Below are 26,331 nucleotides of genomic sequence, written 5' to 3'. Positions count from 1 at the left end.
TGTTGCCACCAGCCAGGTAGAGCTGGTGGCGCATATTTTCTTTGCCCCATGGAGGAGCTTTTTTGAAGTGGAGGTTGGTCACGTATATGTGTGTGAGGTAGGTTAGAGTGCCAGGCCTGGGACATGGGAGAGGCTCTTTGTATGAGCCGGGGTGCTCTGGAGGGCTGTCCAGAAGAGGGGTTAGAGTGCCACATCTGGGAATGGGAGATGCGCAAATTTCCAGATATAGTGAATGTGCCTGGGAAGCAGGAGGTCAGACCTCATTTCTGAGATATTGTACTGGGCTACAAATTTGTCAAAATGCAAACACAATTTGGGTTGGTCTTTCACAGTCCAATCCACTTCCTGTGTAGTTTGGAAGAATTTGGTATCTTGTGCCTCTGAGCATATGGTGAGTGCTGGCAACACTTGCACTCAGCCTAGCTATGTGACATAGGAAGTGGATTGGACTGTTAAAGACCAATTCAAATTGTGTTTGGATTTGCACAGGTGCTGTGTTTCATCTTGCCAAGGAGTAAGTAGCAATATAAACATAGTTGATACAATTCCTCCCTCAACTACTCCACTTCTTACCGTGCTTCCCATTGAGCCACTTACTTACTTCCCAACCCCAATCTTCTCAACAACTACCATGCTTCCTACCCACCCACTTAGTTGCCAGCCCCAATTTCCATGAAACTACCATGTTTCTTACACCATTTTTCACTCCACCCACTTACTTCCAATCTCCATTCCTAATCAACAACTACCCTGCTTCTTCCCCCACTTCTCACCCCACCCATTTAGATGTCAGCACCAATCCCCCTCAACTACCCTACTTCTTACTTAATTTCCTGCCCCACCACCCTCTAAGTTTTCATACCCAGACCCCCTTGAGACTACACTGCTTCTCACACCACTTACTGCTTCCTCCCTGCACATGTTAGGCACCTCTTATAAGCGACTCCCCCAACCCTCACTTCTTTGCCAGAAGGCTAAATGTTATACTCCCCCTCCACACACCCCTTGGGTTGGTTGACACATTTTTTTAAAATTCAAACACAATTTGAGTTGGTCTTTCACAGTCCAATCCACTTCCTGTATCACATGTCTTGTTTCTGTTATTTGGGCTGATTGCAGGTGTTGCCAGCAGTTACCATATGCTCAAAGGCACATGTTATCAAATTCTTCCAAGCTACACAGGAAGTGGATTGGACTGAAAGGCCAATCCAAATTGTGTTAGCATTTTAATAAATGTATAGTCCAGTACAATAACTCAGAGAAGAGGTCAGGTCTCCCGCTCCTCTGGTGCATTCTCTTTAGCTGGGCAATTAGAGTTTGGTAGAAATATATGCAGCTATAGGTAGGTTCTTAAACTGAAGGATTTTTTATTATAGAATTTAATTAAACCAAAGGTTATTGCATATTTATAATGAAAAAGGGAAACTGTTAAAATGAATTTGAGAGAATGGTTCATGCTTGTCTTGTGTACAAGATGGTAAATGTTTTAACTCTTAGTACTGTTTTGATTTTTTAAAAATGTTTTTCTTTAGTAAGCACAGAAGGGAAATAATGTGTTAATTCTTATTTCTTGAATGTCGTATTTCTAGGAAATAGAGAGAAACCCAATAACTTGCTGATCAGATCATCCAGAAGGGGGCATCCTCAAATGGAAGAATATGACAAGTAATGACAAGTTTTATTGCAGCAGAGCCTCTGGGGAATGGATTTCTTCTACAGCAACATTGGGGAGTAATTTTGATTGGGATAGTGCTGTAGGGGGGAGGCTTAAACCCTCCGTTTTTATCACCGTTGCTCTGCCTTTGCTTTAGAACAAAAATAAAATTGTGGGAAATTACACTTTTAGTTTGGCCTGAAGAATATACATATTTCTTCATTGTCATACTTGCAACTTCGTGGTTTGGAACTATTGTTTTTAAGAACAATATTGGCCAGGTACCTGACAGGATAAAACACTGACTTTCAACTGAGTAGATCCCCTGTTGTGGCTTATTTACATCTTCTGAGAAAATTTGGGTGGGGGAGCAATTCAAGCCCTCACTTTTGCTGAAGTGGTGCTTCAGCTAACCCTCCAGTTGGATCTGAGCACACCAGACTTTGACTAGATAACAGTTTGATGTGCGCATGAAGCTTCTGCAAGGACAGTCTGCCTTTTTTCCACTGGAGAAAAAATGATAAAACTACAAAAATGTTAAAAATATCAGTAGGTAGTTGTATGCCATATATCACATATGCATATAATATATGCATACCCTCATACACATGCATATAATATATGCACATGTGTGCATATGCGCGCGCACACATTATTTTATGTGCACTTTTCAAAGTCTCAGCTACGGCATTACTGTCATAGAGACTTCCGTTCATATATGTCATTTGTTGTATTTAAAATGTTAGCTAATTTTAGTCTGAACAATGAGCTGCCTCATTCTGTAGCACCACTTAAATTGTTTTAGGCTTATGCCATTCTATTAAAATGGTATGAGAGACAAAGTTAAATTGCCACTTCAGCTTCTATCAACTTTATCTTCTGCTGATGCACATTCTCTCTTTTTGGATGTTGCTACTATTTTTTTCATCTCTCTGTCCCCCTCCATTCCCGATGTGTCTTGTCCTTTCCCCTCAAAAGTCTCAGATGTGTACTGGGCTACGTCAGGATGCTTTTGCAAAAGCATTGAGCGGCTACTTTGCACTATCAGTGGTCGGTGGATAGAGCTGATTCCCTATGCCAGAAGGAGTTGGGGTAGTGATGGGAAACTAGTATGGGTAAACATGTTGGAAACCTATGCAATTCACTGATGGTTAATGCATATAAGTGCAAAGCATGATGAACCCTAGAGATATTTCCCAAATGTATAACCAAAATGTAAACAGTTACCATCTTTCACGTATGTTAAATTCAGCAAGGAGCGGGTGGTGGTGCTTGTAGCACCCTAACACTTACCAGCACTGTTCTTGTGTTTTGCCCATTTTTATTCTCATTTCAGAAATTACGCCATTAAGGTAAATAATTTCACATTTCCCTCTCTCATTTAGACTTTTAGCGCTACAATCTGAAGTTGAAGATTCCCTGGATAGATTCATGCAGATGAGACAAAACTTAACCAATTTACAGGTCTGTTCTTCCCTCTCTTGATCCTTTTTTATTTTTTTATCTATCTTCATTACAGCTCAGTTTTTGCAATCCTCATAACATATTGTCTGGAAGCAGGCTGAATTGAGTTCAGTAGAACTTGTGTGTGTTGAATGTTGCAGCTTTCCAGGTTGCCACTGCTTCAGGATGGCCACTGTGGGTTGAGTGCTGGAGTTAGACAAGGGACATCTGGGTTGAAATCCCTGCTCAGTCTTCAAGCTCACTGTGCGACTTTGGGCCAGTTGTGCTTTCTTACCTCACCATGAAAGGATAACATGTTCTGAGGGTAAAATGGGGAAAATGTCATACAAACTTCCCCTATCTCCCAGGAAGATGGGCAGAATATACATGTAATAACTAACTTAACTGAAATTCAATTCACTATGCTATGTCATGTAGTGGTTTTTTAGTAGTATGTCATGTCGAGGTTTTTTGTAGTGGGAGATTGTTTTTTCTTCCTACTTAGTAGAATCAACATGGAAAGCTAGAGCACCATAGTAGTTAAAAGCATAAGGTTCAAGCTGGAAGCCATTAGTTCAAATCTCCCCTCAGCCATTCATTCAAATTGCTCTTGTCTTTAGGCAAGCCGCTATCCCCGTATGTAAAATTAGGGATAGTAATGTTGTCCACCCATAAAGGATTCTTGTAATGATTACTGAGGTTAGGTGTGAAGCACTTTGAGAACCTAGAACAGCGGTGGGAAGCTACTCTGACCCACAAGCCAAATTTGGCCAGCACATGTCCTAATGTTGCTGTTTCCCCCAGCCCACCTGCCCCACATTTGATGTTATATGTGACATCAGATGTGGGCAGGTAGAGACGCGGCTGGATTGGCTGTGCAACTAAGTACCTGTGAGGAACCCTGTTGTGCAGCCAATCCCTGCAGAAAGTCGTTTTGCCAGCCCTATTAGGACTAGCAAAGTCCCTTGTGCTGTGGTTCCCAAGCACCTGAGAACCAGCTGGCTGTAGAGTGCATGCGAAGCGAGGGACTTTGACAGATGGGCAGGAAGATGGCCCATTGGGGCCAAAAAGTTTCCCATGCCTGACTTAGAAAAAGCACTATATGCATATTAAGTATTGTTCTCTTAGGAGATTTGCTACCGTATCAATCCCCACCTCACCCGAGTAACAAATAAAAGAGAATTGGTCTTCAGATTCCACTATGAGCCTCAAACTAGATATGATCATGAAGTTTGATCAGGGATCTCCCAGAGTTTTTAAAATATGTGTTAACTCTTTTCCTCATGTCTGTTTTCTGATTTAAAATGCTTCTTGGTTGCTATTTGCCCAACTGGGGAAACCCTATGAGTCTAGTGTAGGATACTTGCTTTTCCTGCTGTGTACATAGCAGCTTGGAGGGGAGAAATTGTACTTGGGAAAGTGGCACAGGGAGTGAGCATTCACTCTCTTCCCCTAGTACCATGCTCTTGATCTGTTTCCCCTTCCCCCATGAATGTTATTTTTTTTAAGGGAGATCCTCATAAATTTGTATATCGCATCTAGTTTCACCTGAAGGTATATAGCTGTTTGGGACATTTCAAGATGCCCCTACCAATCAGATGCCATGCCAACCAGATGCACAGTCACATATCAGGCTGGTAGTTTTTATTTGTAGTGTTCAAAGAGGAAGTTTTTCTCTGGGCATTACAAAGATGCACTTCTAAGCCAAATGCATGACCGCACATTTGACTCATGGCATTTCTTTGTAGCCCTTGAAGCAACTCGTTGAAAATATAAAATTTGTAATGTATTTTACATCTTTTGAAAATAAAGAATGAGCTAATTTTAATATGATGTCCATCATGTGCTTTTTAAGTACTGCATGCTTAGAAAGATATTTTCCGTGGAGACTTTGTGACTTCAAAATCCCAGAGAGTCCTTCTCTTAAGCACAGTCTTATTTAGTTACTCCCTAGAGAACATATGGTGAAATTCAAGTAATTAAAAAAAACCCACAGAACTATTAGCAAGATTCCAGAATCTCTGATCTGGCTGTATAACCCTTGGGAGTGTCACCCACTGCTTTCCCCATATTGGGCAAGTGTCATCCAAAGACCTGTTTGAAAAGACAACAGATACCTTCCTGAGAAAGATCTTTGGCACAGAACCCATTTCCAGGCCCCCAGCGTGAAGCTGTAGCTCGGGGGTAGAGAATCTCCTTTGCATGCAGATTCAGTCACCAGCATCTCCAGATTGGCTGGGAGTTTCCCCTGTCTAAAACGCAAGAGCTGCTGCCAGTCAGTGTGAACAATGCTGAGCTAGATTGACCAATGGCCTGATTCTGTATAAGACAGGTTCCCATGTTCCTATGTCTAGTTGTGGTCATATAATTTAAGGTGTTGATTCATTCCTTACTTCTCCAAAAGTGCTCTACTCTGTATTAGATCTGCAAGTGTCCATGAAAAACTTCTGAAGCTGTTTCTAATGCCTTGAGTTGCCATTTGTAGTTGTAAGGCAGAGATTGTCAACATGGTGCCCTCAAGATGTTACTGGATTACAGCTTCCATAGGCATTGGCTATGCTGGCTGGGGCTGGTGGGACTTAGAACCCAATAGCATCTGGAGGGTACTAGTTTGGGAAGCTGGAAAAAACCACAGCTCAGTGATAGAGCATCTGCCTTGTATGCAGAAGGTCCCAGGTTTAATTATTGGCATCTCCAGGAGGGCTGGGAGAGACACTGGCCTAGAACCCTGGATGGCTGCTGCCAGTCAGTGTAGGCAATTTTGAGCAAGATGGATCCAGGGTCTGGCTCAGTATAAGACAGTTTCCTATGTTCCTATCCATCACTGTAGGGCAGCCATGTCTTTTTGCCCCACAGATGACTTGGAGAAAATGGTTTTGTGGCCCAAATTTGCAGGCCAATTTGGCTTTTGGGCTAGAGGTTCCCCATGCCTGCTGTCGGCCATAGGACTGACTTAGTAGTGTGTTGCTTTGCTTTGCTTGCATGTTTCACTATTTAGCAGGCCTATGGGATCCTTGGGGTGGGTTAGTGTTTTAATTGTTGTCATTAACTGGTGTTTATAGTAATTTTATATACTGTATTTTGGTTTTTATATTGTATTTTATTATCGTGTACGTCGCCTAGAGTGGCCGTTCACTCGGTCAGATAGGTGACTAAAAAATAAAATTATTATTATTATTATTATTATTTCCCCAAAATTCGTAATCAAAATAATTTGCTTTCCTTCCTTTGGAAGCTTGTTGATTTTAAAAGTTAGTAAATTTAGCATCAATACATAAATGATGCAAGAAGGCATCTAAGTGTTGTTCAGTTCTCTTTGCTTAACTTCGAGCATCTCTGTGCCTTAAACTTATTCTACTCAGCAGGCAGCACTTGCGCACTCTTGCCTGTTGCTTGTAGCATATCCAGATGCTGCAGGATTATTTTGCCAGATGCTCTGTACTTGAATGCTGGTGAGGAGATGTCCTAACAGCTGAAAAGAAAGCAGAGATGGTGGACTCAGATGGAATTTATGGCCCAGGCTGGAAGCTGAAGCCAGGCCTACACTTCCTTTGATTGAAGGGCATGGTAGGATACAAAGAGGTTGGGGTGAGCTGACAAGTAAGCAAGAGTATGATTCAGGCAAGCAAACAGTTTGAAAAGTCAAAGTGGCAGCCTGTTGGTGTCCTTCAATAATAATTTGCTCAGATTGAAGAGGTGCAACCAGATTTACAGCTTCTCAGTACTTGATCATACTGTGCATATACAAGCATTTCATTTCTACTGTCAAATATTAGTAATATAGCATATATTTTAGCTTTTTAAACTGAAGCAAAAAGAGTGGGAGGTTTGGGGAATGCCATTCTTTGGGAGCTTTGATCAGATTCCCTTTTTAAAACACACACACATATGTTCTTCTTTCAGACTTTAGAGGGCACCAGAGAGCTTGAAAATATTATAGGTGGTTCAGACAACTCTGGTAACTTAAAAGGTGAAGTGAGAAAAACCAGGAAACTGCGTAAGAAGGACTTTCATTATTTCCCTTTTTGTGGTAGAATTAATATATATGAACTTTCACATATTTAATGTTTATGTTCTGTATGAGTACCCATAGGTATCATGGCAATAGTGCATATTGCAGCAATACAGATTACTTCCGTATTAAGCAATTCATGTTAGGCCAAATTATACAGCCACAAGAGTGGCTGTATACTATAGCCAACATGGATTTTTCGCATTCCGCAGTGTTAAAGTGAAAATACCACACACACACACACACACACGCTATTCTGGTGCTTCCCATAAGCTCATTCAAAACAAAACCTTACAAAACCTATAGTCCTGAATTCAGAAATGCTTGCTTAACAACCCTCTCAATTTTCATGGCAATGCACAAAACAGTCAGAAAGAATCAACAGTTCAAAGTGTAAAAAGAGAGAGAGAAAACCAGACCCTGTTTGGACTTTTTTCTGTCAGAGTTCTCATAATGTGTTGAAATTAATTAAACATCAGCCATGTTCACAGAGTACCTATAATCCTATTATTGACCTAGCTCCATACTCTGACCTTCATCTTCTGCAGCTTAAAAGTTTAAAAAATGCCTGGCTGATTTTTTAATTAATTTAAGAAATTTTACATTGAATTCAATGATAATGTCGGGCATGCTTAGTAAGAACCAACTGTCAGTGTTCTAAAAGCCAAACTCACCGCTTCTGGGCTTGCCTAATCAGGGGGCCACACCAGACCTTTATTTCACTTTAGACAGTCGTGGCTTCCCCCGAAGAATTCTAGTGAGTGTAATTTGTGAAGGGTGCTGAGAGGAGATTCCTAGTCCCCTGACATAGTTCCATTGGCCAGAGTGGTTTAACAGTCACCCGCTCTGACTGAAGCTCTGTGAGGGGAACAGGGCATCTCCTAGCAACTCTCAGCATCCTTCACTAACTACACTTCCCAAGATTCTTTGGGAGAAGCCATGACTGTAAAGTGAAATAAAGGCCTGGTGTGGATGTGGCCAGGGACAGCTTTGCTTTAAATTTGGGTGGGAGGCTACATGTGCCTGCTGTAGAATAAAAAGGTGGGAGAAATGCTGAAAAGCAATGATACTGTTCACAGTGTTTTCCTTTGGGGAAGGAAAGGGGCTTCCCCTCTGCCCAGTGCCCACTCACCCAGTTTTCTCCCCTTTCCCTCCTCCTGATACCACATCCTCTCCCTCACCAGCCCTGCTTCACATCCTCTTGAATGGAATGTGTCCTTGAACTCCAGTCATGCTTCTTGCTTGGCTGGATGGAAGATAGAAAAGGGAGGGTGTAGAAACTAGCCTACTGTTCAAAGGTAAAATGTGCATTTGTTGCTTGCCCACTTTTGCCTTGAATCCCACCCACCACTGCCATGTGGCCCCCAGAAGGTTGCCCAGAAGGGAATGTGGCCCTTGGGCTGAAAAAGGTTCTGCACCCCTGCTATAAAGTCACTGTACATTTAACTGAATTTATTAGTTCTTGTATGTAACTGCTAATTTTGGCCATCTTAGCTATATTTCACAAGCTACCTTTATATAGGTCTTAATATATCCTAACAGGCTCACTGCTCTCTAGAGAAATATGCTATATTGACAAGATAAATGGTTGTATATCCTTCCCCAAAATATGCCAATCAACGGTCAGAGTCACCATACATGCAGAAAATTGACTTTAATATTACTGTATTACCAGATTTTGAATGTGTTTGGTACAATTGGCATAAATCTTATAATGGCTGTCTCTAAAATTCACAAATGCAGATGCCACTGGGACATAATTGAAAAAAGTCAATTTTCCTCTGATTTGAGGAAACTCTCCCATTGAATCATTTTCTAATTATTCCATAACATTATCTTTAAATTGCGATAACATTTAAAAATAATGTGAAGAATGTTGCTATTTAAGAAACCACCAAGAAAAATGGGATGGGTTGTTAGGGGCTGCCATATCCAGGACCACAGAGATCTTAGTTAGGGGTAACATTATTAATTTTTGACCCAACAGACCGGTGCATGTATGCTCAGAAGTAAGTCCCACTGTATTCAGTGTGTGTGTGAGAAAGAGAGAGATTGTTGCTGTCAACCTCTGGTTTTCTGGAGGGTCCCCCAACCCCCAAACAGATTTTTGGGATACACAAAGGGTTGCAGTGAAAGGGAGGAGCAGAGATCTGAGGGAACTCTGCTCACGGGTCTCTGGAATTCAATCCAGTATTTTTGTAACCCATTAATTTCCTTGGATGTTAAAGAAGATGTTAAAGAAGAAGAAACGTATTGTTTTCATAATATCTAAATGTATTTTGTTCCTTAGTAGAGCAAGCTGGAAAACGAAAGCTGTTGAAAAGGAGCAATGTAAGACATCCTGCCCAAGGTAACTCCCCACCCCTTTACACTGTGTATAATTTGCTTTGATGGCAAACTGTTATCAAAGGGTTCCATTTAGTGAATTTCCCCTGAAAGGCATGAAACACCCTTTTACTCTTTCTTTTCAGCAAAATTCATTTTCTTTTCTTTTCCTCCCTTTGGTTGTATGACATTTAAGCTGGTGATGAGATAAAGACAAAATTTTGTGACTGCTTTCAATTACCTAAGTGCCTCACTGAACAAAACATAATTTTAAACATTTGTTTATTTATTTATTGAAAATGTTTTATATTACCCCTTCAGTAGAGTCTTGCAGTGGTTTACATATTAAAAAGCACAAGAATACACAAAATAAACAGTATTAAATATTAAAAGCACAACAAAATACAGATTAAAATGCAGCTGCAGCACACAGGGGAAAAAACCCCTAAAAGTAGAAGTTTGTTGTTATATGCCTTCAAGTCGATTACGACTTATAGCAACACTATGAATCAGTGACCTCCAATAGCATCTGTCATAAACCACCCTGTTCATATCTTGTAAGTTCAGGTCTGTGGTTTCCTCTATGGAATCAATCCATCTCTTGTTTGGCCTTCCTCTTTTTCTACTCCCTTCTGTTTTTCCCAGCATTATTGTCTCTTCTATGGAATCATGTCTTCTCGTTATGTGTCCAAACTTTGATAACCTCAGTTTCATCCTTTTAACTTCACGTGATAGTTCTGGGTTAATTTGTTCTAATGCCCAATTATTTGTCTTTTTCACAGTCCACAGCCCTCTGTGGCGCAGAGTGGTAAGCGGCGGTAACGCAGCCGAAGCTCCGCTCACGGACGGAGTTCGATTCCAACGGAAGGAGGAAGTAGAATCTCCGGTAAAAGGGGTCGAGGTCCACTCAGCCTTCCATCCATCCGTGGTTGGTAAAATGAGTACCCGGCATATGCTGGGGGGTAAAGAAAGGCCGGGGAAGGAACTGGCAATCCCACCCCATATATATGGTCTGCCTAGTAAACGTCGCAAGACGTCACCCTAAGGGTTGGAAATGACTCGCACTATAAGTGAAGGGACACCTTTACTTTTTCACAGTCCACAGCAAAGCTCTCCTCCAACACCACATTTCCAATGAGTTGATTTTTCTCTTACCCACTTTTTTCACAGTCTAACTTTCACATCCATACATAGAGATCGGGAATACCATGGTCTGAATGATCCTGACTTTAGTGTTCACTGATACATCTTTGCATTTGAGGACCTTTTCTAGTTCTCTCATAGCTGCCCTCCCCAGTCCTAGCCTTCTTCTGATTTCTTGACTATTGTTTCCATTTTGGTTAATGACTATTCCGAGGTATTGATAATCCTTGACAAGTTCAATGTCCTCATTGTCAACTTTAAAGTTACATAAATCTTCTGTTGTCATTACTTTAGTCTTTTTGACGTTCAGCTGTAGTCCTGCTTTTGTGCTTTCCTCTTTAACTTTCATCAGCATTCTTTTCAAATCATTACTGGTTTCTGCTAGTGGCATGGTATCGTCTGCATATGTTAAATTATTGATATTTCTCCCTCCAATTTTCACACCTCATAGAATCATAGAATAGTAGAGTTGGAAGGGGCCTATAAGTCCATCAAGTCCAGCCCTCTGCTCAATGCAGGAATCCAAATCAAAGCATTCCTGACAGATGGCTGTCCAGCTGCCTCTTGAATGCCTCCAGTGTCGGAGAGCCCACTACCTCTCTAGGTAATTGGTTCCATTGTCGTATGGCTCTAACAGTTAGGAAAGTTTTCCTGATGTCCAGTCAAAGTCTGGCTTCCTGCAGTTTGAGCCCATTATTCCGTGTCCTGCACTCTGGGACAATCAAGAAGAGATCCCAACCCTCCTCTGTGTGACAACCTTACATGTACTTGAACAGCGTTATCATATCTCCCCTCAGTCTTCTCTTCTCTAGGCTAAACAAGACCAGTTCTTTCAGTCTCCTCAGAGGGCTTTGTTTCCAGTCCCCTGATCATCCTTGTTGCCCTCCTCTGAACCTGTTCCAGTTTGTCTGCATCCTTCTTGAAGTGCAAAGACCAGAACTGGATGCAGTATTCAAGATGAGGCCTAACCAGTGCTGAATAAAGGGGAACTAATTCTTCATGTGATTTGGAAACTATACTTCTGTTAATGCAGCCTAATACAGCATTTGGTTTTTTGCAGCCACATCACACTGTTGGCTCGTATTCAGCTTGTGATCAACGACAATTCCAAGATCCTTCTCACATGTCGTCTTGCTGAGCCAAATATCCCCCATGTTATAACTGTGCATTTGGTTTCTTTTTCCTAAGTTTTTTTCCGTTGCTTTTATACCTGTTGAATTTCATTTTGTTGTTTTCAGCCCAATGCTCCAGCCTATCAAGATCCCTTTGAATTTTGTTTCTGTCTTCCATGGTATTAGCTGTGCCCCCAATTTTGTATCAACTGCAAATTTGATAAGCATGCTCTGTACCTCCTCATCCAAGTCGTTAATAAAAATGTTGAAGAGCACTGGGCCCAGGACCAAGCCCTGTGATACCCCACTCGTTACTTCTGCCCAGTTTGAGAAGGAACCCTTGATAAGCACTCATTGAGTACAATTCTAGAGCCAACTGTGGATCCACCTGATAGTTGTTCCGTCCAGCTTGCTAATCAGACTATCACGGGGCACTTTGTCAAAAGCTTTGCTGAAATCGAGATATATTACCTCCACAGCATTCCCACAGTCTGTAAGGGAGGTTACCCGATCAAAAAACGAGATAAGATTAGTTTGGCAGGATTTGTTCTTCATAAATCCATGTTGGCTCCTAGTAATCACTGCATTGTTTTCAAGGTGTTTACAGATTGACTGCTTTATAATCTGCTCCAGAGATTTTCCAGGGATTGATGTTAGGCTGACTGGTCTGTAGTTCCCTGGTTCCTCCTTTTTGCCCTTTTTGAAGATAGGGACAACATTAGCTCTCCTCCAGTCATCCAGCACTTCACCAGTCCTCTTCTTTAGCTTTACTCTGATTTTCGATATTACCAGTTCATGATCTGTACCACAGTCTGCTCTTGGTCTTGTTTTCACAGAAAGTATGGCACTTTTCCATCTTCTGCTACCAATTATATAATCAATTTGATTTCTATATTGACCATTTGATGATGTCCACTTGTACAGTCGTATTTTCGGTTGCTCAAAAAATGTGTTTGCAAGAAACAAATTATTGGCTTCACAGAATTCAATGTCTTTCCCCTACTTCATTTCTGTCTCCTAAGCCCCATTTCCCCACAATTCCTAGGTCTTCTCTGTTCCCTGCTTTTGCATTTCAATCCCCCATGATTATCAGCACATCTTGTGTGATCAGTTTCTTCCTGTACCTCTGTGTAAAACCTCTCCAATTTCTCATCTGCGTTTTCCATTGCAGTGTAGACTTGGATGATGGTTATGTTAATAGGTTTCCCCTTTAATCTCATTGATATCACTTGCTCAAACCTTGCATTATACCTCCTAATTGCTTTTGCTACATCACTTCTCACTATTAAAGCAACCCTGTTTCTTCTTAATTTCTCATTTCCTGGATAAATTTTTTGTTGTTGCCTGATTGAAAATGTCCCATTCCCATTTACTTCTGTAAAACTAGAAGTACAGATCTGTAAAAGCCTGTTTAAATAAACATGTTTTAAGGAGGCTCCAAAATATAATCAAAGATGGTACCTTTTCTATATGGAAAATGATTCCACATAGGGTGCAACTGTAGAAAAGGCATGGCCCCTAGTGGACATCGATCACATTTCTATTGGCTCTAACAGCAGCAGGAGGGCCTCAGCAGAGCACTGTAATGACCATGTTGACCAATAGGGAAGAAGGTAATCTTCCTGGTCCCAAGTATTATAGGGCTTTGTAGATCAAGATCAAAACCTTAAACCTGGCTTGGTAGTTTATTGGCAGTCACTGCAGTTCTTTTAGAATTGATATAACGTGAACACAGGAAGCCACTTCTGTGAGTAACCTAGCATCCTCATTTTGCACCATCTGAGCTTCTGTGTAAGCTCTAAGGGCAGCCCCTCATAAAGTGCATTACAAAAGTCAAGTCTAGACGTTACCACTGTGTGAGCCATTGTGGCAAGGCTATCTCTGACCGGGACCGGTCACAGCTGGTGCACCAGCCAAACCTGGTACATGGCACTCCTAGTTCCTGTTGTCACATGGGCTTCCAATGACAAAGACTGATCCAGGAGAGCCCCCAGACTACACACTTGCTCCTTCAGGAGGAGTGCAACCCTATCCAGAACAGGCATATTACCCAATTCCTAGACCTGGAACCACCCACCCACAGAACTTCCATCTTGCCAGGATTCAGTTTCAGCTTATTAGCCCTCATCCACCTCATCATTGTATCCAGGTTCTGGTTCAGAATGTGCATGGCCTCATCCGATCCAGATGTAACAGATATGATGATGATGATGATTAACTTCCAGGTTTAATCCCTGGCACCTCTAGGTAGGGCTGGGAGATACTCCTGGCCTGGAACACTGGAGAGCTGCTACCAGTCAGTGTAGACAATACTGAGCTAGATGGAATTCCTATGTCCTTGAAAAAAACAAAAGACATTTTGGGGGAAATTAAAAAATAGTATTTACTTTTTCAGCATCCTTTACAGATTGAAAGTAACTTTGTTACATTTGGAATATAAAATATATTCAATAATAGGCAAAAAATCCTTGCAGTTTAAGAATGTACCTATAGCCCACAGATATTTCTATCAAACTTTAAAAAGCAGGGAAATTGGGCAGCTATAGTGAATGCACCAGGGGAGCAGGAGACCTGACCTCCTCTCTGAGATATTGGACTGCCCTACAAAGTTGTCAAAATGCACGCACCATTTGGGTTGATATTTCACAGTCCAATCCACTTCCTGTATAGCTTGGAAGAATTTGGTAACATGTGCCTCTGAGCATATGGTGAGTGGTGGCAATACCTACCATCTCCAAAGATGGACAATTACATTTTAGTATGCTTGTTGGTGTTCTTCTTACTTTGCTTCATTCCTGTGTTACTATTGTAACTAGATTGTTACTAATCTAGAAAATTTTATTTCTCATTATTCATCCTGGAAACCTGTGTCAAATTTATTTTTATTAATTTCAAAGCCTTTTTATTGGTCAGTGTCATATGATGGTGAAGACAGCCTTTTGTGTTTCAAATTGGAGGCTATGTTCTATTTCTATTGGGTGCATTAGCAGTTGAATCTAAAACTGCAGTTTGATGTAAAATGTACCATTGGTCTCACCTGAAAGGTGATTTTCATAGGAAGGGGCCATCACTGTGGGAAATAGTTCCACCTATCATGCGAAGGCAAGAATGTTTTTGAAGTCAAGACTAGGGACGTCATGCCCGTCCCACTCTCCAGTTCATTCGTAGCGAGTCTAAAAGAGATATCTAAAAATACAAGAACAAGGCCAACAGGCCTGCCAGGAAAATAACATAATAGTCACATGCATAACAACATGACTCTAACATAACTTCATAACATAACAGAACTAAAAGTCTTGACTTCACTCTTACATTTAAATATAATATGGAAACAATAACATGTAACCCATTGATAAAATCGCTAGTCATCCTCCAACTGGGAGGGTCGTGATGGCCCCTTCCTATGAAAATCACCTTTCAGGTGAGACCAATGGTACATTTTCCATAGGAAGTGGGCCATCACTGTGGGATGTACCAAAGCAACCCATATAGGGAGGGACCACCCACATGTTAATCCTCATTAAGAACCTGTTGCAACACTCGTCTGCCAAAAGAAGCATCAGCAGAGGCATAACGATCAATTTTATAATGTCTTATAAACGAGTGAGGGGAAGACCAGACTGCGGCCCTACAAATATCGGCAACAGGAGCATTAGTAGCAAAAGCAGCCGAAGTGGCAGCTGACCTAGTAGAATGAGCTGTTATACTAGCAGGAACTGGCAGCTTCAGGGACTCATATGCTAAGGTAATGCATGCCCTTAACCAACGGGATAAGGTAGGATTGGATACTTTATGCCCCATAGACCCTGGATGAAAGGATACAAACAGAGACTCCGTTCGTCGAATCTCTTGGGTCCTAGACAGGTAGGTCTTGAGAGCCCTCCGGACATCCAACGAATGCCAAGCCTTCTCGAGAGGATGGGTAGGATTCGGGCAAAAGGAAGGCAAAACAATGTCCTGGTTGCAATGAAAAACTGAATCGACCTTGGGACGAAAGGAAGGGTCAGTCTTCAGCACAACAGAGTCCTTATGGAAGACGCAGAGGTGTCTAGCAGAAGACAATGCGCCCAACTCCGAAACGCGTCTGGCAGATGTGATTGCGATCAGAAACAGGACCTTGAAGGACAGTATACGTAGGGGCACAGTCCTGATGGGTTCAAACGGAGGGCGTTGCAAAGCCTGCAGAACTTTCGGCAAACTCCATGAGGGAAACTGATGGACAACAGCCGGAGAGCGTAGGTCGACTCCCCTCAAAAAACGTTTGATGAACGGATGTGAGGAGATATGATCTCCAGGAGAGGACACTGAGAGAATGGATGACAGAGTAGACGCCTGTCGACGTAGAGTGTTGGGTCGAAGTCCCATCATAAAGCCAGTATGGAGAAATTGGAGCACCTGGTGCACATTGGCCTGGGATGGATCGTGGTGGTGGGACTGACACCACTTGGAGAAAGCCACCCAGGTATGTTGATAAATGCGAGTGGTAGATGGTCTTCTCGAGGCCAAAATAATGTCAATCACAGCGTCAGACAGTCCAGCTGACCTCAAGTGTCTCCGTTCAAACGCCACGCTGTTAGATTGAGCCAAGTAGGGTCCTGGTGCAGTACTGGGCCCTGGGATAGGAGGTCTGGCGTTACTGGAAGTGTCCAAGGATCCATCATTGACATTGCCAGTAGATCTGAGAACCACGGTCGGCGTGGCCAAAATGGTGCTATCAGAACCAGCTGTGCCCTTTCGGTTCGCGCCTTCCTCAATGTTTTGGCTAACAATGGTATGGGAGGAAAGGCGTACAATAGACCGTCTGGCCACGGTGTTGTCAGAGCATCCACTGCTTCTGCTGTTGAGTCCAGGTATCGAGCAAAGTACCTTGGAAGCTGGCAATTGTGACTGGAAGCAAACAGGTCGACTGAGAGGGCGCCGAACCGACACTGGAGACGATGGAAAATGGCTGGATGAAGTTTCCATTCTCCCGGGAAGACCTGTTGTCTGCTGAGCCAGTCTGCTGTCACATTCCAAATCCCTCTGAGGTGCTCTGCTTTCAGGGATTGTAGATGTTGTTCTGCCCAGACAAAGATGAGGGAGGCTAAGTCCTGCAGAGGACGAGACCTGGTGCCCCCCTGTCTGTTCAAATGTGATTTTACACACGTGTTGTCTGTTCGAATGAGCACATGCTGCAAAGGGAACAGAGACTGAAAATGACATAGAGCCAAGTGGACAGCCTTTAGTTCCAGCCAGTTGATGCTTCGAGATTGCTCTGCGTTGGGCCAAACCCCCTGAACATACTGGGAGTTGCAGTGGGCTCCCCAACCTATGAGGCTGGCGTCTGTGGTCACGACGGTTCTGCGGGGTTCTCTGAACGACGTGCCCTTGGAGAGGTGTTGAACCTTGGTCCACCAGCGGAAGGAGAGGCGCAGAGCGGGGCTCAAACGAACTTTGCGATGGTTGGAGCTGGCAATGTCTTTTTGAAAAGGCAACAGAGTCCACTGAAGGGGCCGAGTGTGAGCCCGAGCCCAGGGCACAATGTGGATTGTGGAGATAAACATCCCGAGCGCTCTGGCGAGAAGCATGACGTCTGCGGATGTTTGCTGCATCAGGGACCTTGCGATGCTTGTGATGGCAGTGATGCGATCTGGAGCCAGGAAGACCATTGCCTGCAGGGTGTCCAACATTGCCCCAAGATGTAGTAGGCGTTGGGTTGGTTGGAGATGGCTTTTGTCGAAGTTGACAAGCCAGCCGTAGGTCTGCAAAACATTGAGGGTGATCATTAAATGATGATGAGCCAGCTGTTCAGATTTGGCCCGTATGAGCAGATCATCCAAATATGGGTAGATATGAACCCCTTGGGTCCGAAGGTAAGCCACTAGGATGAGTAGCACCTTGGAAAATACTCTTGGAGCAGAGGAGAGGCCAAAAGGCATCGCTCTATATTGAAAATGTTGGTGGCCAAAAGCAAACCGAAGAAACCTTCTGTGGGCTATGCAAATGGGTACATGGAGATACGCTTCCTTAAGGTCGATAGAAGCCAGGAAGTCTCCTTCATGCAGACTCTCGGTAATGGAATGGAGAGATTCCATTTTAAACTTGCGGTATGTTACAAAACGGTTGACAAACTTGAGATCCAATACCGCCCTCCAAGATAAATCTCATTTTGGCACAGCAAATAGGAGGGAGTACACCCCTTCCGATCTCTCAGTTGTGGGGACTGGCTCTATTGCCGCTATGTGCAAGAGGTGATGTTTAGCTGTCTGCATGATGTTGTGCCTGGCTGGTGCCCTTGGGCAAGGAGACGGGTGGAATCTGTCTGATGGGGTTGCCCAGAACTCTATGGTATAGCCATAAGTGAAGAGGTCCCTGATCCAGGAGACCTTAGTGAGGCGCAGCCATCGATCTCCAAAATTAAGTAATCTGCCACCTATGGGGATGGCGTTAATACTACTTGTGTAGGCGAGGACCTCCCCTATATGAGGACGATGAGTTGCCCCTGCGCCCTTGGTACTGACCTCTGCCCTGGAAGCGTCGGTTCCAGGAACCCCTGAATGCATTGGAATCATAGGGTCTGAAATCGCGGCCTCGTCCTCCTGGCCGCGTTCCTCGAAAAGGCTGGTTAGAACGAAAGGAGGGAAATCGCCTAAAGGGCCTGTGGTCGATGTTCTTGACTGTGGCTAGAACCGGTTTATGGGCGTCTTTTGGATCAACCAGAACTGCCTTTAGAGCTTCCTCGCCGAAGAGTAGAGATCCGGAGTAAGGGGCCTTGGACAGGTTCAATCTGGCCGCTGAATCAGCTTGCCAGTGGCGAAGCCAGAGGGTACGACGAGCGACTATTTGAGTCATCATGGCTCGTGCCCCTAATTGGGTGGCATCCAAAGTGGCATCGGCCACAAAAGCTGCTGTCTTACGTAATTTCAATAGTGCTCTTTTGAAGGCGACAGGATCAGGGTTATCATCCTCTAGAAGGTCATCCAGCCACATCATAGATGCTCTGGAGAAGATGGAGGCTGAGGCGGAGGCACGCATGGCTAGGGCAGTGGCCTCGTGGTTCTTGCGGAGGGCGAAGTCTATTCGACGTTCAGTAGTATCTTTTAGGTGGGATTCCCCTTCCCTGGGCAAGATAGATCGTGAAACGAGGCGAGCGATCGGTTCATCTATGCCAGGGACCTCTAACTTGGTGGCGAAGTCTGGGGCTAGGGCGTAAAGTCTGTCAGCCATGTTCTTGAAGCGTCGAGCTTTGAGCGGGTGGGCCCATTCATCGGAAGCTAATTTGGCAATTGGGTCCGGCACCGGGATGTAGTGTTCAGTAGGTGCAGGGGATTTGAGGACCTTGGCCCCTTTGAGAGTTGGAGCGGACGAAGTTGAGGGCGCAGTCTGGAGACCAAGGGTATGAAGTACCCTACGTGCGAGCGGTTGGTAATCTGAGGTATTGAACAAGCGATACGATGTATCCTCCTCATGATCTGAATAGTCGCTCCAGTCGTCTCCTTCAACATGGTCAGTGAAAGTTAACTCCTCCGCATACGAGGCTTCGTCCGTACATCTGCCTCTGGCTACATCGAAAGGATCTGGCGAGCAGGAAGGATGAGCAGCATGGAACGCGCGTTGGTCCATGTTGAGTGGGGGTATGGCAGGAACCTGTGGTAGTGACTGCATTTGTGTGAAATAAGCCAGCATGGCTTGGAGTTGGGAGAGGAAATCAGGAGACAGCTGCAGACCAGATGTGTGAGATGTATGTGCCTGGTGGGCTGTTGGAACAGATGTCTGAGGCGGTAAGCCAGAGGTAGGTTCGTTAGGCGAACCGTGAGGGGGAAAGCCAACAAACTCTTCCTCGTCAGAGGCAGTAGCAGGAGAATGGAAAATATCACTTATGTGTGTCTGTGCTGTGGTGGTTGTTGGCACAGAAACATAACGAGGACGCTTTGGTTTACTATGGCTGGAAAGATGTTTTGTCTTAGCCAGTGCTTTGGCATGTCTGGTCTTAGACGTGTTAGTATGTTGTGGCTTGGCTGATTGTGGCATGTCTGGCTGATCTGGCACCATGTGTGTTGATGGTGACATGCCTGGCTGTTCTGCCATCTTATATGAACCTGGGTGCAGTACACTGCCACGGAGGGGGCAGAATGTAAAGACCCGAACTGGCACAGCGTACTACCACGGAGGGGGTAGGATACACTGGCAGATGGCGAATGCACTGCCACAGAGGGGGCAGAATGCACAGAGGTATCCACGTTAATATAATATAGGCTGTTTTAGAGTTGGCACACTCAGATTAGTGCTGTGGGCTGGGTTTTTGGCTTGTTCACAGCCCCATAGGGGGCAGGATATGTAATGTAAATCAGATTTAATACAAGTCAGCCACTGATATTAAAGCTCCAGCCTTGATAATGTAATCCAGCCACTAGGATTAAAGCTCCAGCCTTGATAATGTAATCCAGCCACTAGGATTAAAACTCCAGCCTTGATAATGTAATCCAGCCACTAGGATTAAAGCTCCAGCCTTGATAATACAATCCAGCCCACTAGGATTGGAGCTCCAGCCTTAATAATACAATTCAGCCACTATGATTACAGCCACAGTAAAAATGTGTGTAAATCAGCCTTGTGTAAGTTTGTCAGCAGCACATATACACAAACATACAGATAGGTAGCCTGCAGGGGAGGTATCCGAAGCTAAATAGATGGTAACAAAAAAGGCGGGAATTTTGAATTTCAAAAAATGGCGCCCGGAAAAAAAACGGGCGGGAAAAAACGATCAAAACGGGGCTGAGGGAGAAGGAGCAATGGCAGCCGTCGCAAGCGAACTGGGGGAAGGGCTGGCCAGCACGGACTCGCCGAAAGCCGCAGTAGCGGTTGGAAAAGAAACTCTGGAAGAGCAGGTAGAGGAACACACGGCAGCCGCCGCAGAGAGAGCCGCCGTCGCGGTCTGTAAAGCCCTTTGCAGTGGGATTTAAGCCACGTAGCGAGGGCGATCTGCGGTAAGGTAGTAACGGCGGGAGCCGCAGCTGCAAGCTCCCGCAGAGATCGGATCAGCCGCAGCCGCGGCAACGATCAGGGGGGGGGAGGGAGAGGGATTCCCCTTCCCTCACAAGCGATCAAAAGCGATCTAAAAAAAAAAAGAAGAAGAAGAACCGCAGCCGCGGTCACTGAGGGAGCCCCCTGGCTACGGGGGGGGGAGGGGGCTTGAAACTGCAAAAATAAAGAGAGCCGCAGCCGCGGTCTCAGAGCACCCCAATCAAGGGAATAAAAGGAATTAAATAGCCCTGAGGAAAGGGGGAAGAGAGCCGCAGCCGCGGTCTCTGAGGGGATCCTCAGTAGGCTAGACACAAAAAACAGCAAAAAGGTTTTGAAGAGAAAAAGAGAAACAAATACGAGACTTAGCTAAATGCTACGTGAAATTCCAATCTTGTTCGTACGAAGGCAAGAATGAACTGGAGAGTGGGAGGGGCATGACGTCCCTAGTCTTGACTTCAAAAACATTCTTGCCTTCGCACGATAGGTGGAACTATTTCCCACAGTGATGGCCCACTTCCTATGGAAAATCAGACTGATGACAATATGTTCCTACTTCAGGAATGACTCTAGTTGTTGGAAAAAACAAATGTAGCCTGCCCAAGATGCATGTTTTCACCTGCTATGTTTAAACCACTTCATTTAAGGCAAGGAGGGCACGGTCTATTAAAAACATAGAGCACACCTAGAATTTTGCTAGAATATATTTCATCTCCCACTGTTTTATCTTGTGCAAACTGAGACACTCCTGATGTCCACTGGAAACTATTCTGCAGAATAGTCAGTACGATTATTCCACAATTATTTTTGGAGTTTTTTTGTGTAAAGTTTGCAAACTGTTGCTGTACTTCACATATTCACAGAAATAGAAGCAAAAGAAAATGATTTCCTATAGGAAACTTAACTAAAATTCAAAGGAAATCAGACATATTTAAAGTGACTATCTGAACTATGTCAACTGTCTTAATAATGTTGCTTCCTCCCTGCTAAAACAAGATCAGCACAGAACGTCTTGTTTCTATTATTTGGGCTAATTGCAGGTGTTGCCACCACTCACCATATGCTCAGTGGCACATGTTACCAAATTCTTCCAAGCTACACAGGAAGTGGATTAGACTGTGAAAGACCAACCCAAATTGTGTTTGCATTTTGACAAATATGTAGGGCAGTCCAATATCTCAGAGAGGAGGTCAGGTGTCCTGCTCCCCTGGTGCATTCATTACAGCTGCCCAGTTCCCCTGTTTTTTAAAGTTTGATAGAAATATCTGTGGGTTATAGGTATATTCTAAAGCTGCAAGGTTTTTTGCCTATTAGTGAATTTCTCTGCTTTTTAATCCAGGAGGTAAGAAATGGGATCCTGTGCAAGTTTGCCGAGAATGGATGGATCATTTGCATGTTTATTGAGTTCAGTAGGATTTACTCCCCTGCAATCATGCTTATGATAGGTGAAACTGACCACAGGGGAGGAGGAGGGAGGGAGGGGAGGAGAAGGACAGGTTTGATCATATGCATGTTTATTGAGTTCAGTGGGATTTACTCCCATGCAATCATGCTTAGGATAGGTAAAACTGACTGGGGGGGTAGGGAGGGACGGCTAGAGTGGGCAGGGAAGAAGGAAGAGGGGAGGGGAGGAGGAAGGGAGAGGAGAGGGGAAGGAAGGGAAAGCCAGGTCTGATCATTTACATGCTTATTGGTTTCAAAGGTTAGGATAGGTAAAACTGACCATGGGGGAGGAGCAGGGGGAGGGGAGAGGGAAGGGAAGGAGAAAGGGAGGGGAGGGGATTGGAGGGGGAGGGGCAAAGGAGGGCAGGTTTGATCATTTGTATGCTTATTGAGTTCAATGGTATTTACTCCAGTGCAATCATGCCTAAGTTATGTAAAACTGACCATGGGGAGGGGGAGGGGAGGGGGAGGGGGAAGGAGGGGATAGGAGGGAGGAGAAGGGGGGTTGATCAGTTGCATACTTTGAGTTCAATGGGATTTATTTCTGTGCAATCATGTTTGAAAATGGAAATAGACTGCCTTCAAGTTGATCCTGACTTATGGCGACCCTATGAATAGGGTTTTCATGGTAAACGGTATTCAGTGGTGGTTTTATCATTGCCTTCCTCTGAGGCTGTGAGGCGTGACTAGCCCAAGGTCACCCAGTGAGCTTCATGGCTGTGTGGGGATTCAAACCCTTGTCTCCCAGGTTGTACTCCCAACATTGACCTGGGGGAGGGGCGGAGAGGGGAGGAGATTGGATGGGTGGGCACTGGGCAGAGAGGAAGCCCCTTTCCTTCCCAAAAGGAAAACATTGTGAACAGTATCATTGCTTTTCAGTCTTTCCCCCATCTTTTTATTCTACAACAAGCACCTGTAAGCCTCCCACCCAAATTTAAACCAAAGCTGTCCCTGGCCACATCCACACCAGGCCTTTATTTCACTTTTCACAGTCATGGCTTCTCCCAAAGAATCTTGGGAAGTGTCGTTAGTGAAGGGTGCTGAGAGTTGCTAGGAGACGCCCTATTCCCCTCACAGAGCTTCAATCAGAGCGGCTGACTGTTAAACCACTCTGGCCAGTGGAACTATGTCAGGAGAATAGCAATCTCCTCTCAGCACCCTTCACAAACTACACTTCCCAGGATCCTCTGAGGGAAGCCATGACTGTCTCACGTGAAATCAAAGTCTGGTGTGGGTGTGGCCCCCTGATTAGGCAAGCCCAGCAGCTGTGAGTTTGGCTTTTAGAACACTGACAGTTGGTTCTTACTGAGTATACCCAACATTATCATTCAGTTCAATGCAATATTTATTAAATTGATTAAAAATCAGCCAGGCATTTTTTTAACTTTTAAACTGCAGATGAAGGTCAGAGTAGGGGGCAAGGTCAGTAACAGGATTACAGGTACTCTGTGAACATGGCTGATTTTTAATGAATTTCAACAGATGAGAACTCTGACAGAAAAAGTCCAAAAGGGCTCTGGGTTTTTTTTCTCTCTTTACACTTTGAACTGTCGATTCTTTCTGACTACATTGTGCATTGCCATGAGAGTGTTGTTAAGCAAGCATTTCTGAGTTCAGGACTATAAGTTTCGTAAGGTTTTGTTTTGAAATGAGCTTATGGAATGCATCAGAATGGCATGGAAGTTATTTTCAATTTATCATTGCGAAATGTGGAAAATCCACGCTGGCTATAGTATACAGCCACTCTTGTGGCTGTATAATTATGTATAACTTGATTGGCCCATAATAACCAAACATGATGAGATCCCTTCCTTAGTGACCTAGAAGAATTGGACAAGATGTAGATCTAGATTCTTGTAAGCATCCACCTGAGAAGAGAAACCAAGCTGATCAATGGTGTGTGAAAGTTGCATCCCCTCCAATTTTTTTCCCTTAAAGTTGACCTTCCTTTCTGTAAAGAGGATCATCAGCTGCTATGAAAGCAGTTTCTCCAGGGGCTGCTGCTTTACATTCTGGAGCATGTGAGTGTCAGGTGTTGATTATGCAGGTAAAGCTCTTCTGTAAATACATTCATCAGGGATGTTTGGAGGTGGGGGCTAGAGCTTTAAGAGATCAAGTATTTGAAAGAATTTGCATTCACACAGTGGGTCAGTACTGCACACAGCAGGATGATGGAAGTTCCTACATAGTGCAAGTTTCCCAGCCCTCTTGCCATTATTGTTGTTGTTTTCATTTAATGTCCCATCTTTTTCCCAGAACTGGGACTCAAGGCGGCTTATGAAAAATTAAAACAAATACAATTAAAAACAAATAAATAAAACATACTTAAGTTATAATTAAAATGTAATTAAACTATAACATTAAAACCAATTAAAACATAGCAATTAGAAAAACTTACAAAATACAAATCAGTAAAAACAGCACCCTATTTTAATAGCATTTTAGTCAGTTCCCAAAAGCCTGTTGGAACAGAAAAGTCTTCACCTGCTGATGGAAGGACAGCAGAGAGGGAGCTAGTCTAACGTCCCTAGGAAGGGAGTTCCAGAGCCTGGGGGCAGCCACCAAGAAGGCTATTTCCATTGTTCCACCAGATGTGCCTGTGAGGGTGGCAGGACTGAGCGAAGGGCCTCCCACAATGATTTCAGGGCTTGGACAGGGTCATTTAAGAAAATATAGTCCTTCAGATGGCCTGGACCCGAGCTGTATAGGGCTTTATAGGTCATAACCAGCACTTTGAATTGTGCTCGGAAACAGACCAGTAGCCAGTGGAGCTGTTGTAACAAGTGAGTCGTGTGCTCCCAGTATCCAGCCCCAGTTAGCAATCTGGCTGTATCAGCTGAAGTTTCTGCACATTCTTCAAAGACAGCCCCACGTAGAGTGTGTTACAGTAATCCAAAAGGGATGTGACTAAGGCATGTGCCACCGTGGCCAGATCAGACATCTCCAGGAATGGGTGCAGTTGGCACACTAGTTTTAACTGTGCAAATGCACTCCTGGCCACTGCTGAAACCTGAGCATCCAGGCTCAGGGCTGAATCTAGGAGTACACCAAAACTGTGAGCCTGTGTCTTCAGGGGTAGTTGAATCCCCATTCCCTGATCTGCCTTCTGACTGACCAGGAGCACCTCTGTCTTGTCTAGATTAGGCTTCAATTTGTTGGTCCCATCCAATCCATTACTGACAACAGACACTGGTTTAATACTGAACAACTTCCTTGATTCCTTGCATTGTCTTTCAACAAGCTCCACCCATAAATTATTTATTTCATTTATTTATTTCATTAAACTTATAGACCGCCCCATAGCCGAAGCTCTCTGGGCGGTTCACAAGAACAAGAAAACATCAAAAATACAATAAACATGTAACAATATAAAACACATTAAAAATTTAAAATGTTAGAAAGATTAAAACAATGTCAGCGCATACTAAACATATTAAAATGCCTGGGCAAAGAGGAAAGTTTTAACCTGGCGCCGAAAAGATAGTAACGTCGGCGCCAGGCGTATCTTCTCTGGGAGGTCGTTCCACAGTTCGGGGACCACCACAGAAAAAGCCCTTTTCCGCGTTGCCACCCTCCGAGCTTCCCTATGCATAGGAACTCGGAGGAGGGTCTTTGATGATGAGCGTAGTGTACGGGCAGGTTCATATCGGGGAAGGCGTTCCAACAGGTATTGTGGTCCTGTGCCGTGTAGGGCTTTGTAGGTTAAAACCAGCACTTTGAACCGGGCCCGGAAACAAATAGGCAGCCAGTGCAGGCGGGCCAGAATCGGTGTTATGTGGTTGGACCGTCTGGTCCCCGTTAGTAGTCTGGCCGCTGCATTCTGCACAAGCTGCAGTTTCCAGACCGTCTTCAGAGGCAGCCCCACGTAGAGCGCATTGCAGTAATCTAATTTTGAGGTTACCAGCGCATGAACTACTGAAGCGAGGTTCTCTCTGTCCAGATAGGGGCGTAGCTGGGCCACCAGCCAAAGTTGGTAAAAAGCACCCCGAGCCACTGAGGCTATCTGAGCCTCAAGTGACAGGGATGGGACTAAAAGGACTCCCAAGCTATGAACCTGTTCATTCAGGGGGAGTGTAACCCCATCCAGAACAGGTCGAACATCCACCATTCTGTCAGGAGAACCACCCACCAGCAGCATCTCAGTCTTGTCTGGATTAAGCCTCCGTTTGTTAGCTCTCATCCAGTCCATTGTTGCAGCT

General features: G+C 44.2%; 1 protein-coding gene across 7 annotated transcripts in view; it reads left to right on the top strand.

Annotated features, from left to right (window-relative positions):
• The window catches only part of ITGB3BP (integrin subunit beta 3 binding protein), a 67,738-nt gene that overhangs the window by 19,548 nt on the left and 21,859 nt on the right, over window positions 1-26,331 (top strand). For 3 of the 7 annotated variants that reach the window (XM_061633306.1, XM_061633308.1, XM_061633309.1), the window contains exons 4-7: window positions 1,590-1,665; window positions 3,040-3,118; window positions 7,001-7,094; window positions 9,400-9,459. In XM_061633306.1, coding sequence (XP_061489290.1) covers window positions 1,590-1,665; window positions 3,040-3,118; window positions 7,001-7,094; window positions 9,400-9,459 — 309 coding nt within the window. Of the gene's footprint in view, window positions 1-1,589; window positions 1,666-3,039; window positions 3,119-7,000; window positions 7,095-9,399; window positions 9,460-10,216; window positions 10,321-26,331 lie in introns of all 7 variants that reach the window. The other 4 variants (XM_061633304.1, XM_061633302.1, XM_061633303.1 and 1 more) reach the window with 3 other exon arrangements.

The sequence above is a fragment of the Rhineura floridana genome, chromosome 6, assembly GCF_030035675.1.
Source record: "Rhineura floridana isolate rRhiFlo1 chromosome 6, rRhiFlo1.hap2, whole genome shotgun sequence".
Classification (NCBI taxonomy): Eukaryota; Metazoa; Chordata; class Lepidosauria; order Squamata; family Rhineuridae; genus Rhineura; species Rhineura floridana.
The sequence above is the reverse complement of the archived record's forward strand: the minus strand, read 5'-3'. Positions and strand labels throughout refer to the sequence as shown.